Source organism: Diorhabda carinulata, chromosome 10, assembly GCF_026250575.1.
Source record: "Diorhabda carinulata isolate Delta chromosome 10, icDioCari1.1, whole genome shotgun sequence".
Classification (NCBI taxonomy): Eukaryota; Metazoa; Arthropoda; class Insecta; order Coleoptera; family Chrysomelidae; genus Diorhabda; species Diorhabda carinulata.
The window spans coordinates 8,602,452-8,618,793 of NC_079469.1; the positions used below are offsets into that span (position 1 = coordinate 8,602,452).

Consider the following 16,342-nt stretch of genomic DNA (forward strand, 5'->3'; position numbering starts at 1 on the left):
ATTAATTGAATAGAAAATATATTCGACATAAACAAATTCCATGAATACTCCCATCCAAGATTTTTTTCCAATTTCTACAATTCAAACTTTGTCATTCTTATAAGTGTGTCTAAGATATACTGTGTATCAACATATTTACCTTTCCATTTCTAGAAATACGGAAAAATTTACATTGACAATGGGAGTTATGTAAATAAATTCCACCTCTATTTTTACAGGTGAGAATATTTTAAATTTTCAAGAAGTAATTTATTTTTTTTGTAGTTCAAATCACTCTACTATGACTTTCAAGATTGAAAAGTATTTGTTGGATTATATTTTCACTTATAAATCTGGAAATTTCTTTTAGAGGAGCGCACTAATCTCAGGAACTACTACTTCTACTCTAAACATTATTTTAGTATTGGAAAGCCATATTAGATTACGCTGAGGCGATAGGTGCGAAGCATCAATGAAAAATTCTGCTAAAACTGGAAAAAATTATTGCTTTTGAGAGCTTTCAGTGTGTGCGTTAAAGTTATGCTAAGTTGGAATTTTTGGAACCGTTGGTGATATTCATACAAAACACACTGTTTACAATACCACTACACCAACACTCACAATTACACAGTCTGACGTGTTGTTATCGAAACGCGCGCCAGACAGAGTAATTGTGAGTGTTGGTGTAATGGTAGTGTAAACAGAGTGTTCAGTTCAAATTCTGAATTATTATGTGGGGATCTACGAAAAGTTCTAAACTCTTATTGCTCCAACAATATTTCAGTTTATAATTATAACTCCATCATGCGTTTCATTTCAATCAATAAGAATGTTTACATATTATATTTAATCACAATATATTTCTTAACACTCTTTAAAGCCGTGGTTACATTTGGTTTTTTTAACATGACAAAAGCATTCCTTTAGCTACTTCTTGAGCTTTTTCCTTTCCTTGCAATTTCTCAACAATAGCTAAAGCAAAATCAAAAGCAGTTCCTGGTCCTCTGCTCGTAATTATAGTACCATCAATAACTACTTTTTCTTCTTTGTATTGATATCCGTGATCACCATCCAAAAGTTCATTTTTTACACTTGGATATGAAGTTAAATTTTTGCCACGTGCGATTCCATGAGCTTTTAATGCCAATGGAGCTAAAACAATTTTATAATGATAATTATAAAGTGAAATGTAAATCAGTTATTTGGAACAATTGATGACATTCATATTGAACTGTAATATCATAACACCTACACATATGTTTTAATAACCAAGGTAACCCTCAGCCTCTAAATATGATAACCTGTTATCAAAATGTGTTCCATATAGTTTAACGGGAGGTACTATTTTTATGCTCACTTGTTGGTACCGGTAGCAATTGAGGTCTTTAATTATAGTTGTAGTAAAAGTAGTAAAAATTTTTGACCTGAGACACTCCATATAAAAGTTTTAGCACTTTCAATATTCCAAATTAATTCAATGGAAAAATTTCTTTGAAAAAGCATTAACATCCTGTAATTGACTCACCATCCAACGCTATATTTTCTTAACAGGTGGCGTAAGCAAAGTTACCTCATGCACAAACTCAAAAATGATTGACTGATAATCCAACCAGTCAATAGGTCAATAGACCCTAGAGTGACGAGTGTCAATTTCAGTTTTTTAGACTTTCTCAAAACAACATGACATGAATTTCGTTTAACATTGTTCTTAATTGAATTTCTTCATTCATTTTCAGCTCTTGACCATAATAGACATGTTGAATTTTCCAAGTAAGTTTTCAATTGTAATGCTGGATGCCATTAGAGCTGAATATGGCACTTTCAACTAAATACTTTCATTCATGCCAGAGAAGGAAAGGATGGGTTTTAGCTGGTAGGCGTCTGTACAGCCAGCCAAATGCAGTACACCTGGGACCCCTTCCCAAGTATTTTTTCCCACCTGAAAAATGAGGTTAAGTTAGGTTAGATTGAAAATTGCAGAATAGCTGTTTCTCTTACAGCTTTTGCTGAAGAGATCAGTCTGCAACAACCTTCTGTGTCTCACAGTTTTAATCTGAAAGGACATACATACCCAATTCCATTCATGATGGCCACTGACTAATAATACTGAAGCTAGAAGCCTATCTATAGTAGCCAACTAGTCTCTGTGCAAACACCACTCAGCTACAGCTAGAGGCAGCTCTAATAGTCATACAGTTAGGTTTAATATTTGAGACCATTAAGTTTTTAAAACACAAAAATTACAGTTTGCAAGTTTTTTCCATCGACTTTAAATCAAAAATTCGAAAGTTATAACTTTCCAAAGGGCTGCTTCCAGTTGTAAATTTTGATATCAATCGACTTGTTTTATCAAGCTGAGTCAAACGGTAAAATGTACATAGGGCATGGCTAGTAATATGTAGTTTTACTCCAATCATTTACATAATGTACCAAAGAGGGTTGATGGCTTACTGGATGGAGACTGGACACTGGTCAAGAATTGTTGGTTTCAAATCTCACTGATGAAATGTCTAATTGGTATTTAATTATAAAGTATTTCCAAAGACCAATTTGCTATTGGGATTTAATCAATTAGAATGCTATTTCATGGTACTTTTACACAGATGACATAAGGCTAAATAATATAAATAAAATGAACATTCTTTGCTTCAAATGTACCACAATCAATCATGAGTAATATATTTGTGAGCATACAAAAAGCAAAGAACCAAAAATTATTTTACAAAAATTTTAAATCAACTGAAAGAAAATATGGCTTGTGTTTTATTATGTTATCTACAAAGTATATTATCTCATTTTTCTACTAATATAACCTTGCTCAATATTCTAATGTATGTACATACCTGCACATATTGCTGCAATATGTCTTCCACTGGCTTCTTGTTCTTTAAGCAATTCTCCTACTTCCTTAGATTGAGCCATTGCTTTAGAACCTCCTAAGCCACCAGGTAAAACAATAACGTCGAAAGGTACTCTCTTTGCAGCATCGGCAATGCAAACGTCTGGTTGAATACGAACACCACGACTACATTTAACTAAAGTACATTCTGGGACACCTGTTATTGTAACTTCTACCTATAATTAATATTTAATTTATGAGGGACGTTTTTTAACTAACAAGATAATTTTATATTTGTAACATTATTGTTACATACAACAACCAAAATATTTACAAGTGAATTATTTGAGTTAATATAACAATTAACTCTTCACTCACCCCTCCTCTCGCTAACACATCGGCAGATATTACAAATTCCATCTCTTCAGCTCCAGAAGCCAAAAAAATTAGAGCTTTTGGAGCCATGACGCACTGAGAAAATTGTTTGACTTTTTCAAGAAATAAATTACCTATAAATGGATAATAATGATTAATTTGTGGCCCAAATTTGAAATTGCGAATACTATTAAATATTACACCTGCCACAGTGAATATAATTACAAATAACCTTTTACCTATTTGAAGGTTAATTCACTGACAAAACATATAATGATCAGCTGTTCTTAACTGTAAAATTATTGTTGTATAGACTTTTCATAGAATTAATTCTATGGCTTTTACAAATTAAATAACTAATGTTCCACCTTTTAATGCACTTCTATTTCTTAGCATAAAATGAATGAAAAGTACTTAGTACAACCTGAAATTTTGAATTGTAATAAAAATAATGGATTAGTAATCAATCACTATTAATAGAAAGCAATTGAAAAACGACAAATTCAAAAAGAAGAAATTTTGTATACTTGCAAGATTGTGACATCAGTAAATCGTATAACAATGATTTCACACGGCTGCCAACGTTTAGAATGTAATTCCCTTGTTACAGTAGCGATTTCGATTCAGACTAAGGGTACATTCCACTAAGCACTCACGACAATCACGTTCACGACTACGATCTTTCCCGTTCCACTTAGTTCAGAGCGTTATAATAGTAAATCCAAGTGGAATGGATTACTAGGCGTTTTGGGCGTTGGAAGGAATGATAAAACAGGAAAAATAAAGCAAACACTTTAAGAGGTTATGTTATAGTTTGTAACATATATGTAATACTCCTATATGGACAGTTCTCATGCGAAAAAACGTCTCTACGCTACGGTGCCGACAATATTCATGCGCGGAACTAACTGAAGCGCTCGGAGGAGAAAGAGAACGACACACTATTTGTTTCACTTAGTCGGAACACCTTCCACTTATAGAAACTATCCATATAGGAATATTATATATATAGTTTGTAAGGTATTGAATTTTTTAGTGGGAGTGCTTAACTGATTTACATTAAAGTAAAATCAAAATATCTTCTGCGGCAATAGTAAAATATTCAGAGTTGCCTCACAAGAATACTTCAAAAGTACTTATAATATCACATACCAAATCAAATAATGAGATAGATTCTCATGGCTGCAATCTGCGTTGCAGTTTTGAAAATTCCGCGAATCCTGTCAACGCTCACTTCTATCCACCTCTTGATAAGGGTAGTCGTTAACGTTAGTGATAACGTCATGAGTGACGTTCTCGCCGCGACTACAGCGATCGTAGAGGCTATGTGGAATGCACCCTAAGTGTAGTTGAATTTGTCTTTGAAAAATAGATGGGAAAGACATACAAACGAAGTTTAACGGTTACATATATCAAAAAAAATATTCATTAGGTAAAATAGGTATCAACCGATCACACTGTTTCATAATTAAGCTGGTGAGCGGCCAGGGACCTTTGCGCAAATAAGCGCAAAACACACCCAGAGCTACAGGACTTGTCCAGGCGACCATTTGCTTCGAAGTGCTTCTTGCGTGATCAACTTTTGTTCTATTTAGCTCGTCTTGAAAGACCCGTAAATTCGATTGTTGATTAGCTTCAGATTCATATGCATAGATCTATGATTCGTCACCTGTTACGATCTTAGAGACATCTTTTGAAGCACCTTGATTGATTTTGTTCATTTTGCGATATCCAACGCGAACAAATCTTTTTGGCAGCCAAATGTTCATGCAATATTGAATGTACACGAGTGAAACTAATGCCAAAGTATGTCTCAATGTCAAATTTTACGATGGTAATGTGAGATTTGACATATTCACATCAGTGTTACTTCTTCTCTAAACTTAAGTAGCAACTTTCGTATATAATTCGAAATACAATTTTGAATGTTTTTGAGTTTGATACTTCGTTTTTTAATGATTTTCACATTTCACAAACTGTAAACTAGAGGGTTATATTATCAAATTTTATACAGGGTGTTTTGAAACGGGCGATCCCGTCTATAGGATACATAGAAAACTGAAAAAGATTTGGGGTTTGCTCAGTGAAAAATTTCCGTATTCAAGATAAAGGGCGTTGAAGAAAAAAAAGTATAGATATTTCTTAAGCTTTTGCCGGAACTATTGGCAACATTGTATTGAAATTTTATACGAATATGTTTTGAAAACTTATACATCCAATGGATTTGTTTTATTCTGACTCTCATAGAGGGCGCTAGTTACCCGATAGTGTAATTAGTAGTATTGAATATAACTTTGTTTTTTATACTGTACAGTAAAGTCGACTTTACAGTACTAATTTGAACCCGGAAAAAGACACTTTATGATATCCTTGTACCTTACATTACTCTTGAACATGTCTGCCTTTGTTTACAATAGGGACTTCTGTTAGTTTTAATTTTTTAAATAAGAGAATAATCAAAGGAGCTATTATAACGTAAATAACTATTTCAATATGAGATTTATTAAGCAAAATTTCAAGATCATTTAATTTTACACCGAAAAGGTACTCTTGATAACACTCGATACTGTGTACCGTTTTCGGAATATTTTGATTTGAAAATTATGAAGTAATAACCGATGTTGGCATAAATAGAATTAATAAAAGAGTGTTAAATTAGAGTAGTTGTTCAAAATGGCCTCCGTTTTCAAATATACAAGTCTATCCCTTTTTCTAACGAATCCATTAATCTTCTAAACGGTTGGGAGGCAGCTTTGAGGTCATTAAAGTGAGGTTGAGTTGTGTTTTTCTATTTTTGAGGTTTTATTTATTACGCCAAATGCTGGATTTTGGTCAACTACATTTCAAATCATTTTTTATTTATTGTTGTTCTTGGCCTATCAGAATTTATTTTTTTAGGTTTCATACTCCCAGCTTCTCGACAACGTCGTTCAATGTCTCTGAATGTATTTTTACTTGTTAAGTTTCTTCGAGGAAACTTTTTTTTATAACGCGTATCAGCTGCACTAGAGTTTCCTCTCGCCTAAGATAATTAGCATGTCAGTGTATTCAAATTTTCAGTATATTTTCATTTCAGAAATGTAGATAATTATTATTGACTCAACGTCGTAATTATCAATGAATGACAGTTTTCCATGGCAAACTCAAAGAAAATGCTATTGCCGTGTAAAATTCAAAGTTAATTAGTTATGGGTACTCAGCTATTGGGGCCTTAGTATGAAACAAACAATTGTTTGAGTCCCAGGACCTCAATACATGATCATCAAATTGTTGTTTGTTTCAAACGAAGGCCCCAATAGCTCAGTACCCTTACTTATTTAAATTTGAAAAGCAAGATTCTACACTGATTAGACTGGATTTTTGTGAAACGCGACAAGAAACGAAAGACCTCAGAGCGCTTGTAGACGACGTCCGTTCTTTTCACCGGACAACGGACCGTGATTTTTGCCGGATTCGCGGTGGTGTATAATTTATAATGGATGTGTGTACATGCATCGGACATTGATTCGGCGAAAAATATACGTCGGATGCACCACCGCTTCCTTTCGGCTCGACGAACACCGTCCCGTTGACGCTGCCGGACGTATTGCCGGTTTTCTGCAAATGGAGTGCCGTCAAACTTCGTTCTTTTAAAAATGGCTGCTATTGGCACGGAATTGTTAATAAGGTTAGTTAAAAATAGGCCTGTACTGTGGGACAAAACCCAAGAAAGCTATAAAAATAGACAGTCGAGTTTTGCCGCTTGGAGGGAAATTTGTCTTGTGTTAAATGAAGGTTCCCTTTATAATAATATAATATATTGTACCCACAATGACCTTTTACGTTTTTTTATTTCTTTTTGTTTCTTCTTGTACAAATAGTAGGCCAATACGATTCTTTTTTCTTATTATTCATTTCAGACGTGCGTAATCTCTGACCACCAGTTCAAAACTATTAACTAGCGCATGTAAGAGGGCAGTCCCAGGTAACATCCATCCAATAAAAAAATATACGTATACAAAGATAGCCGTTTATTGACGGTACGTTGACCGGTGAAAAAAACAGACGTCTACAAGCGCTCTCAGTCTCAATTTTTTTAAATGTATCCGTTTCAACGATAGGGTCTCATTTACGCAACAAATCACATAATGTTTACTAATTAATAATAATAATTAATAACTTCATCATTACTTCATACCTGCATCGGTTATTACTTCATAATTTTCAAATCAAAATATTCCGAAAACTGTACCGAACTGTTCCGAAAACAGTATCGAATTTTATGGAGAGCACCTTTTTGGTTAGGTTCATTTGAAATTTTGCTTGATAAATCTAATATTGAAAAATTTATGTTTAATACTACTTGGTACGAACCGTTTTTTTCTTCAACGTTTTTTATCTTGAATACGGATGGCGTTACGAAAATTTTTTACAGAGCACACCCCAAATATTTTTCAGTTTTTTATTTATCGTAGGGACGGAATAACCTCTTTTTGAAACAACTGTGTGCAACAGGTATATTAATAATATAAGTAAAACCACATTCTATAAAATAAAAACATTTAATTCGTTTACAACTACAGTTAAAAAATATATAAATATAATCTCAGGTATATAATATACTTAGAAAATAACATAAATAGTAATATCAAATAAAATTAGCATATATACAACAATAATATCGCATCTAACATACACGATTCAAAGTGTAGATTGGAATTATGGTTGTATATTAACAAATATAGAAAATTGTACAGGCTATTATAAAAAATATGGTAAAATTAATAACGAAATACGATAACACAACATTTTAAACTAGTTAGCTTAAGTAAATACTATCCTTTAAAGCCCTATTATCTTGGGGCACATATTCTGCTGTTAACGCTCTCCAGAAACAAACGTAAAGCTCGGTAATTTCATATATTCGAATATCTTTTCTTCAATACTGACTTATCTAGTACTTCTACTATCTATTATTCAATAACAACCGTTGAACACAATTTTAAATTTGTGAAGAGTTGCATTTCATCACAGCATAATTCAAATATAGTCTATTTTTATGTACCTACGACAGAATGATAAAATCTAATTTCTATTGCAAAACTATGCACCTGAACTAATACAAATTTCCGGTCTTGTATTGATCTTTTATGACCAAAAGCTGTACAGAACAATAGAAAAAGGTTTGGACAGGCCAAAAGCATGCGTATTGAAGATTACATAGCCGTATCATAAGATTTTTTCAATGAATACCTAGTTGTCGATAAAGATGAGAAATTTTGGAATCTCTTTTAAACAAAATCCTCCAAAAATACGATTTTAAATTTTTCTATATAGTAAGGAGGTACAAGTTGTGTATTCTTAACAGTTTAGTTTTTGTGTGATTATGGAAAATTTTTATAGATCGCATAAACGCCGAAAATGTTCATGAAAAACATTGAGATTTAATTGCTGGTGGATTTATTTAGTATTGCGCTTGGTATTGGGAAATCTATAATTTACAGACTTCAAAAAAAGCTGCATGTGTTTTTCTTTAGAAAAGAATTCCCACGCTTGGAAATCATAAGGATTACCCTAAATTGGAAACTAGTAAAAGAAATGGATTTTCACCGGAAAAGGCATTCTAGAAAGTCTATTTTGATAATAAAAAGCGATATTGTACTATGGAGAAGAAATGAGCAACAAAAGAACAAATATATTTTTTTAAGATAAAACATGGAATAATGAGGGAGACACACCAAATGAGTTTTGGCAAGATAAAACTGTTACAAGTCGAAGAATGGCTTCTTTAAATAATTTATCTACAGGTTATTATATCTCTTTTTCATTAGGACTGTAAAAGTACAAATCGACAGTTCAAACGGTTTTGTTACACGTGGTTTATAGACTTTTGAATCTACTCGTACCGATGACTACCACGAAGACGTGAATGCTGATGTTTTTAAAGAATTGTTCGAACAAACGAAAGATCTTCCTCAGAACTGCATAATAGTATGGGTAATGCAAGATATCACTCGAAACTTTTAGAAAAATTTCCCACAACCAAGTGGTTTAAAAAATATTTACAGAATTGGCTAAATTCGAAGAATTTTGAATTGATGAGTCGAGTAGCTGTGGTCAGAATGTCAGATCACCACGATCATCATTAACTAAACTGGTTCATTGGCACATATAGAGTTGTTTTTGAAGGAAGTAAATATTATAAAACCTGGAAACTGAAAGAAAGCATTAATTCATACGATTAAAGAAGAAGATAAAATGTAAAAGTTTGACAATAAAACTGATTAAATGTTCATTGTAAATATTGGTTACGATAATTCATTTTTTGATTCCGATTCTGATTTGTAAGAAGTAGCTCTACTTATACTTGTAAGATTTTGTATAAAAATTATTATTTATGAACATAACGTTGTTCAAAAGTCAAAATCAAACTCTTATATACCTATTCAACCAATGTGACACAATGTTCTTGACATACCTTTGGAAAAATTAAGCATTTCAGGAAAAAAAGCAATTTTAGAACCTTCAGCTGTTTGAAAATTATAAGCAGATTAATTAAATGAAAATATAAGTATACTTTCGTAATATGCATTGTATTTATACAAATGTTATTTCAAACGAAAATATTCGTAGTTTAACTCGAAAAAATCTTTCAACCGCCTAGTAACAGAAGTGATATGCTTATGGATTACGAATACTTTATTATTTTAATACTCTCTCATTCATAAAATTAGACTATAAATAGGAATAAGTGTACTGGAGCTTTAGACAAAATGCAGCCCTGGTTCATTTGATTACCTATATCCAAAGTTGATGAGAGTAGATGAATCATATTCTTGTTTTCGTAGTTAATCTCAACTCTTTCCAATTTATTTTAGTATACTAGATTCCTATAGTAACTTTCGTATTGATCTTAATTCAAAAGAAGTATAATAACATTTACAAAAATTTTTAATATGAAATAATTGAAAAGTAGTTCATTATGGAAAGGGCTCTATCCTCAAAAGAATGTTGATTCTTAATAATTTATGTATTCAACAAGTTGCACACTAGTTGCGTCCCGAGGTCAATCGCACCTACACATTACTAAGAATTACACCTACCTCTAAATTTTAATCCTGTTAGGTTAGGTTATGTTTTTCGGTCATAGAATGTCTACCAATTACTTTGAATTTATCCCCATCCATGGTACTTATCCCGGCGTGAGGGAGAATAAGTTGGTAATATGTATGTGTTTTACTTATCTTCAGCTTAAGTACACATTAATAAGACTTACACCTACCTCTAAATTTGAATCCGGTTATGTTATTTTGATCATAAAATTACCAATTACCTTGATGGTCTTCGTACACTGCCCTTACCACCCGGATTAAAATTTAATCGCGGGACGCAACTCGTATGCAACCATTCAAAAAGAATGTTATGCTATGTTATTTATTTTTTATTATTTTTTAATAAAAATTTATTGATAAAAAATTTCAATTATTAGAAGTTTGGATTGATTCTGTAAAAACTGCATATTCATTATTTAGAATTACTTCAGAAAAGCCATTAGACTGAAGAAATTATAACGTTTGATCCAGTGTTTAACCGATGTTATATCTCGTTTTTTAATCTTAAGGCTAATCTAATATGTATTAGCTTAGATTGTAATTCGTGTTATTAAACGTAATCAAGTACGCAACAGTGTAGATGGAGGTTAAAATTTAATTAGACTAAATGTATTTCACAAAAACTTTACATCCGTTCTTAAGAGGTTTTGATTGATGGGAGTATATTCAATACAAAAGTTGAGGTTGATTAAAAAATCTACTGAGATCGACAAGGTAGTTACAATTTATGAAACTGTACGTATAAAGTGTTGATTTATAGTAAAATATATTTTATTATCTTGTATTTTTTCCAATTTTGCATCTTCATTTTAACATTAATAATTATGTGTGAGATTTCACAGTTTTATTAAATTTATCATTAAATGATTGTTAACAAGTGTGAAATTTTACATACAAGAAAGTATAGATCTTTAGTTGAATTTATTGTTCTCAAATTGGTTAATATGAAAGAAATTTTTGAATAGGATGTGAGGTACATATACTCTCGTATTTCCTCAATCTTCTCCCTACATTTTATCTGTATTTTTTACTGCCGTTTTCAATTTATTTTTTATAAATATTATGTAGCAGGTGTATTGTCAAAGCCGTGGAATTACAATTTTAGGAGCATGATTTTGATCAAAGTTCAAACGAGTTCAAATTTAAAACATGATCTACAACTTTTGATTTCTGGTAAGTTTTTGTGCGTTAATTTATTTAGTTATAGAATAAATTGTAGATATTTAATAATGTTTATTGATCAGCTAACAACAATTTACAACTTACATGGATTTTGCACTAAAGCTTGATACTAATAAGTTATTTTTAGGCTAAAATGCGGAAAAGTGTAAATCCGTAAACCTCAGTAACATATCAAATACGCTCATGACAAACAATTATCCTTAATAATCCTACACTATTTAGTAGGATTTGGACTTATTGGTAATCTAATAAATCAAATTTCCAGAACGTGAAGTAACCACCGGGACTTTATCTGAAAACCGGGACTGTCCCGGTCAAATCTGGAGGTTTGGCAAGCCTACTTAAAAGGAAATTGAATAAATATAATGTATTTTTGGTTAGTTCTTGGTATTATTTTCATTTATTGATTGATTGTACAGGATAATATAACAAAAAACTAATTTGTCATTGAAAAATATAACAAAATTGCGAGGAGAAATTATTAAAATATAACACTTTTAAAGGTATACTGAGTGTTTAAATTTATTTTTATTCCATAAATTTGTACAATTTAGAGAGACACCCAGTATGGTAAAATTTGATAAGTAATTTGTTAATGACCTAAATGACGTGCTTTGGAGACACTTCTATGCATTAGAGGTAAAAGTACGTGAATCCCTCTTATTCGAGAGCGTTTAGCGATAATTGATGTGCCAGATTTCTTTTGTCGATGTCGGCGATGTTTTTAGCTTTACAACGTTCAATCTAATTCGATGTTTATAATGAAATCATTAATTCAGTTTGCTTAAGAAATAGAATCCTGAGATTCATAACTCCAGTGATTAAATTCATAAAATGAATGAAGAAAAAAAACATTTCTATCCCTTAATAAAAACTGTAATTGAATTTTCACTACACATTCCAGTAGGACATCTTCATGGTAAGTACATAGCAAAAAATAAAGCGATTACAGTCTAGACCCCATAATCTATAAAATCATTTATAAAATGATTTATTTTAATTAATGAAAATAAATTATTAATAGATAGAATAAGAAACTTTAACAAGCTTCTGTATAATTGGGAAAACATATAAAACGAAAGTTTTAATATGTAATAGTAAATTAAAATAAAAGTAACAGAAGGCATTTCAGCAAGTGTTCCGAAGTAACGAATGTTGGAATGGCCTTCTGTTACGAGTATTTTATAGTATTTTCTCTGTTTCGGCTTGTATTCACATTAATAATTCACAGAAACATATACATTAGGGAAATTATACCGTGACGTAGCTGGTCGGTTGGTACCACCGATTCATGATTGACATTTCACTTTGGAAATAGTATTTGAATTCAAAAAACTTATATTGTAAGCTGAATTCCAGGTGAAGAACTTTACACTACTAGAATTGCGGGACATGGCTTCTACCACCAAAAATAATTTACATCTTTTGAGAATGACACATAATAATTTCAATACATTAAACTACCCAATCATTTTAAGATTAGGTCTTTCCAAGAAACTTATTTACTGTAGATTTGTATGTTTTGTTAATATTTTTTAACTACATTTACTTTGTCTAAGAACTCAATATAATTTATTGTAAATTTTATCTTAAAATTGAAATAACCTCACACTTTTCTCACACATGACCAAATAAAGCATCATCCAGTCAGCTGTCATATGAAACTGTTATTCAGGGGCACAAACCCACTCCAGAAAATTCCCAAAAATCGCTTAAGAATTGAGAACATTCTTACACGAAAATGCATTCAAGAATAACGTTGTTCTAATACCAAAACAGAGAAAAGCATTTCCTAGTACAAGCCAAATATAACTTATGTTGTAGTTCACTATAAATGTTTTTACAAATAAATATATGAATATAGCCCAACAAATATAATGAAAACTATCCCCTATAGATATTTTTATTAACTTTAATACTATCAAATGTCAAAATATTACATCAATTTCGTATGTCCTTAGTAATTAATTATTTCTTGAACTCTTATTTTATACTGGACGAATACCAAAAACTATAGAGAGATCAACAAGTACATGGTACAAAGTATGCGTTCATGAAACATTAAATATATATACATAAATTTACCCCGCAGATTGCACGAAAGTACCACGGGTCGTTGAGAGTACACTCGATGAACACCTCTGGTGTTTGTGGAAACTATAATTTTTATAAATTTCTTCAATTTATTTCTTAGACCTTTTATATATGTTTACTCTTCTAAATGTTCTGTTTTAAAATTATTTTTTTTAAAAAAAGATAAAAATTGAAGTTTCGACTTATTTCAGTCTTTTTCAAGCTATTCAATTTTAATCTTTCTTTTTAAAAAATCATTAAAAAAGGAGCTAATTTCAAAAAAAAAAAACAGAAGAGATCTAATATTTAGAAGAATAAATATAATTTTTATATACGCATATTGTTTCATATAATTTATTGTTTATAGAAGTTAAAGCATCGATATGTTGTAGGTTAAAAGTATCCAACGTTTTAATTTCATTATTCTTGACGTAAAATAAAGAATTGATTTCAATGTCAACATTAAATTTTGACAAATGACATTATGCAGTGTCATAATGGTTCAAGTTAGTTCTCCCGCACTTCATCTCGTCCTCAGTTTATAAATGGGTTCAAGGCTACGAGTTTGTTCTAGAAGCTCAAGAATCGATAAGAATTATTAGTTGAATCATAAGGTCGCATTCAGCGGATGAAACCGTTGTACAACCCTAGCTAAATCATTCGGTGACATATACGCTACAAACTCAACACGTTATGAAGCGGACGCCATCTTTAGCAGCACTTTTAATTTGTGCTAAATAGCGGTAGCGGAAGTGAAATTTGTTAAATCGATTGTATTCTGTGATCGAACGTCAAGTTGTAATCATGATGTAGAGACTACAAGATGTGTTCTTCCCGAGGGCTCATTTTCGACTCGTTCTGCACATCTCTTTGGGAGCGAATTCTCATTGGCTGCTTCCCAGCTGGTGCGCAATAGCACACCTTGTAGTATTTACATCATGGTTGTAATTACTACGTCTATGGTTGTTACCTTTCATGGAAGGAACATGATTGAATCCGTTTATGAAGATAAGGGAGCCAGTGGAAATAGCCAAAAATTAACAATGTTTTCAAAATTCTTTTAGAAACGACACCAATAACTGTATAAACTTGTATATTCATCGAGAAACGATTCGTCTCAAAACAAACAAGATTAAAACCTCGTAAACCGAAATTATTAGATACATTGCAAGAAGGGGACATAGTAAATGGTTTGGAATATTGTTTATTGGCTTAAGTAGGAAGATATATTAGAAGATCAAAGAACAACTTAGATTATACGATTACATGAACTACTACTTTGACCGAGAAGGTAGCGAAACATCTACAAAGGCTAACGTCAAAACAATCTTGCACGACTATGTATGACCATATTCCGTGTTTCTACTCTCTTCCGATAATTCAATTGCATGAATTGATTTTTGAATTTGCGATTCCAGAAAGCGAATCAAAACTTTCTACTGGCCTGACGTACAGTTGTTGTATTATACTAGGCGAAATACTGTCAGTAGTTTGCCATTGCCTTGTGACAGGAGACACGCTTCTTGTTATTTTGTTGTCATGGTTAGCAGAGGAGATACCATTAGACGAAGACGATCTACGTTTGTTTTGTGTAGCAAAGCATATTTGTTCTTCGAATTTCAACGAAATATAATGGTTATAATATAAATGAGGTTATGTGAAGATATAATATTTTGACATTAACGTATTTTATGTTGGTAGAATCCATTAGGCATATTGATACTAGACTGCGCGATACTTATATTTTCTATATTAAAAAGTTGTGCCAACATTGGAAAAAAAACAGTCACTGGTCTAAGTCAAAGCTATATTTGTTCCACTGTGCGCTAATTGGTGAAATGCGTAGTCTAGTCTAAGGAGAAACCTGATGAACTGAGCCCCAAGAGTTAATATTAGCAATAGAGAGAGCGAGTTATGGGAAATGAGAATAGAAAGATTGGATCGCTTTGATGTAAACGTTCGTGATGAGAACAGCAAAATAGGATAATAACAAGTTTTGATTTTAATAGCGACTAGTGAAAGATAGAGAGTGATAAAACTACATGGAATAGGACAGTCTAGTTTCATTAACAAATTTTGTCACAAATTACAGCAAGCATGTAGTCATCCTATGAAAGTTGTCACTTAATTAAGTGAGGTTCACATGAGAGAAACTACATTATTTATTATTATGTTGTTTGTTCACATTTAACTAGAGAGTGAGGCAATTTGTGACGTCAGACACAGTTTGATAGATTTAATTAGTTAGACCGTCCCATCCTTTGTGGAAGAGTTCTTGGTAAGCCGTTGCTTTTTCTTTCTCTTTCAATAGTACAATTTTCCTCACATGATGCTGTCTCTCTATCTTTAATATTAACTGTATGACTGAACCACTCTACACCATATTATGTCATACTCCTATATTGCTAGTAAACAATTAGAACTAGGTGAAGTCTCCTTTTTTTACGCTAAATGTTGAGTTTTATACTCGAGAATAGAGCATGCTCACTAGCGTGCTTCAGCTGTAGCTCATCTTGTATGTGACAGTTAAAGTTAGGTTATGTAATAATTTATATTAAAATTAGCGATTAGAAATCACGAATCGATCATAATAACGACGTATGGATAAGGGACTATACGTTTAGCGACGGGGCTTAATCTCTTCGGGTTTTTTGGTAGGCCCAACAATGTGTGTTGCCATCTTTCGAAGTTTCTCGATAAGTTAGAAAATTTAGAAGTAAGCGGATTTTTTACGCTCCTGAACACGCGGACATGCGTTTCGTAGCAATCGAAAATAATGGATTATTATTTTGCAATCGTTTTT

At 31.9% G+C, this 16,342-nt stretch overlaps 1 protein-coding gene across 4 annotated transcripts; it reads right to left on the reverse strand.

Annotated features, from left to right (window-relative positions):
• Positions 1-740: 740 nt before the first annotated feature.
• On the reverse strand, positions 741-3,818 carry LOC130898610 (protein dj-1beta-like). 4 transcript variants are annotated; one of them, XM_057808019.1, is made up of 4 exons: positions 3,725-3,818; positions 3,197-3,327; positions 2,823-3,054; positions 741-1,131 (listed from the first exon to the last, which is right to left on the reverse strand). In XM_057808019.1, the coding sequence occupies exons 1-4, from the start codon at positions 3,735-3,737 to the stop codon at positions 881-883; spliced, it is 627 nt and encodes a 208-aa protein (XP_057664002.1). In that variant the 5' UTR covers positions 3,738-3,818; the 3' UTR covers positions 741-880. The 4 variants fall into 4 exon arrangements, with proteins under 4 accessions (XP_057664002.1, XP_057664006.1, XP_057664003.1 ...); XM_057808023.1 differs by having other exon boundaries at positions 3,721-3,739; XM_057808020.1 differs by lacking the exon at positions 3,725-3,818 and adding an exon at positions 3,433-3,692.
• Between the last annotated feature and the right edge of the window lie 12,524 nt (positions 3,819-16,342).

What these genes read in the sequence shown, in the direction of transcription:
- LOC130898610 (XM_057808019.1), bottom strand. An exon ending in ATGTGTTAGCGAGAGGAGGG is followed by an intron (nt 3,055 to 3,196) that starts GTGAGTGAAGAG and finishes TATTAATTATAG; the next exon opens with GTAGAAGTTACAATAACAGG. An exon ending in TATTGCAGCAATATGTGCAG is followed by an intron (nt 1,132 to 2,822) that starts GTATGTACATAC and finishes AAATTGTTTTAG; the next exon opens with CTCCATTGGCATTAAAAGCT.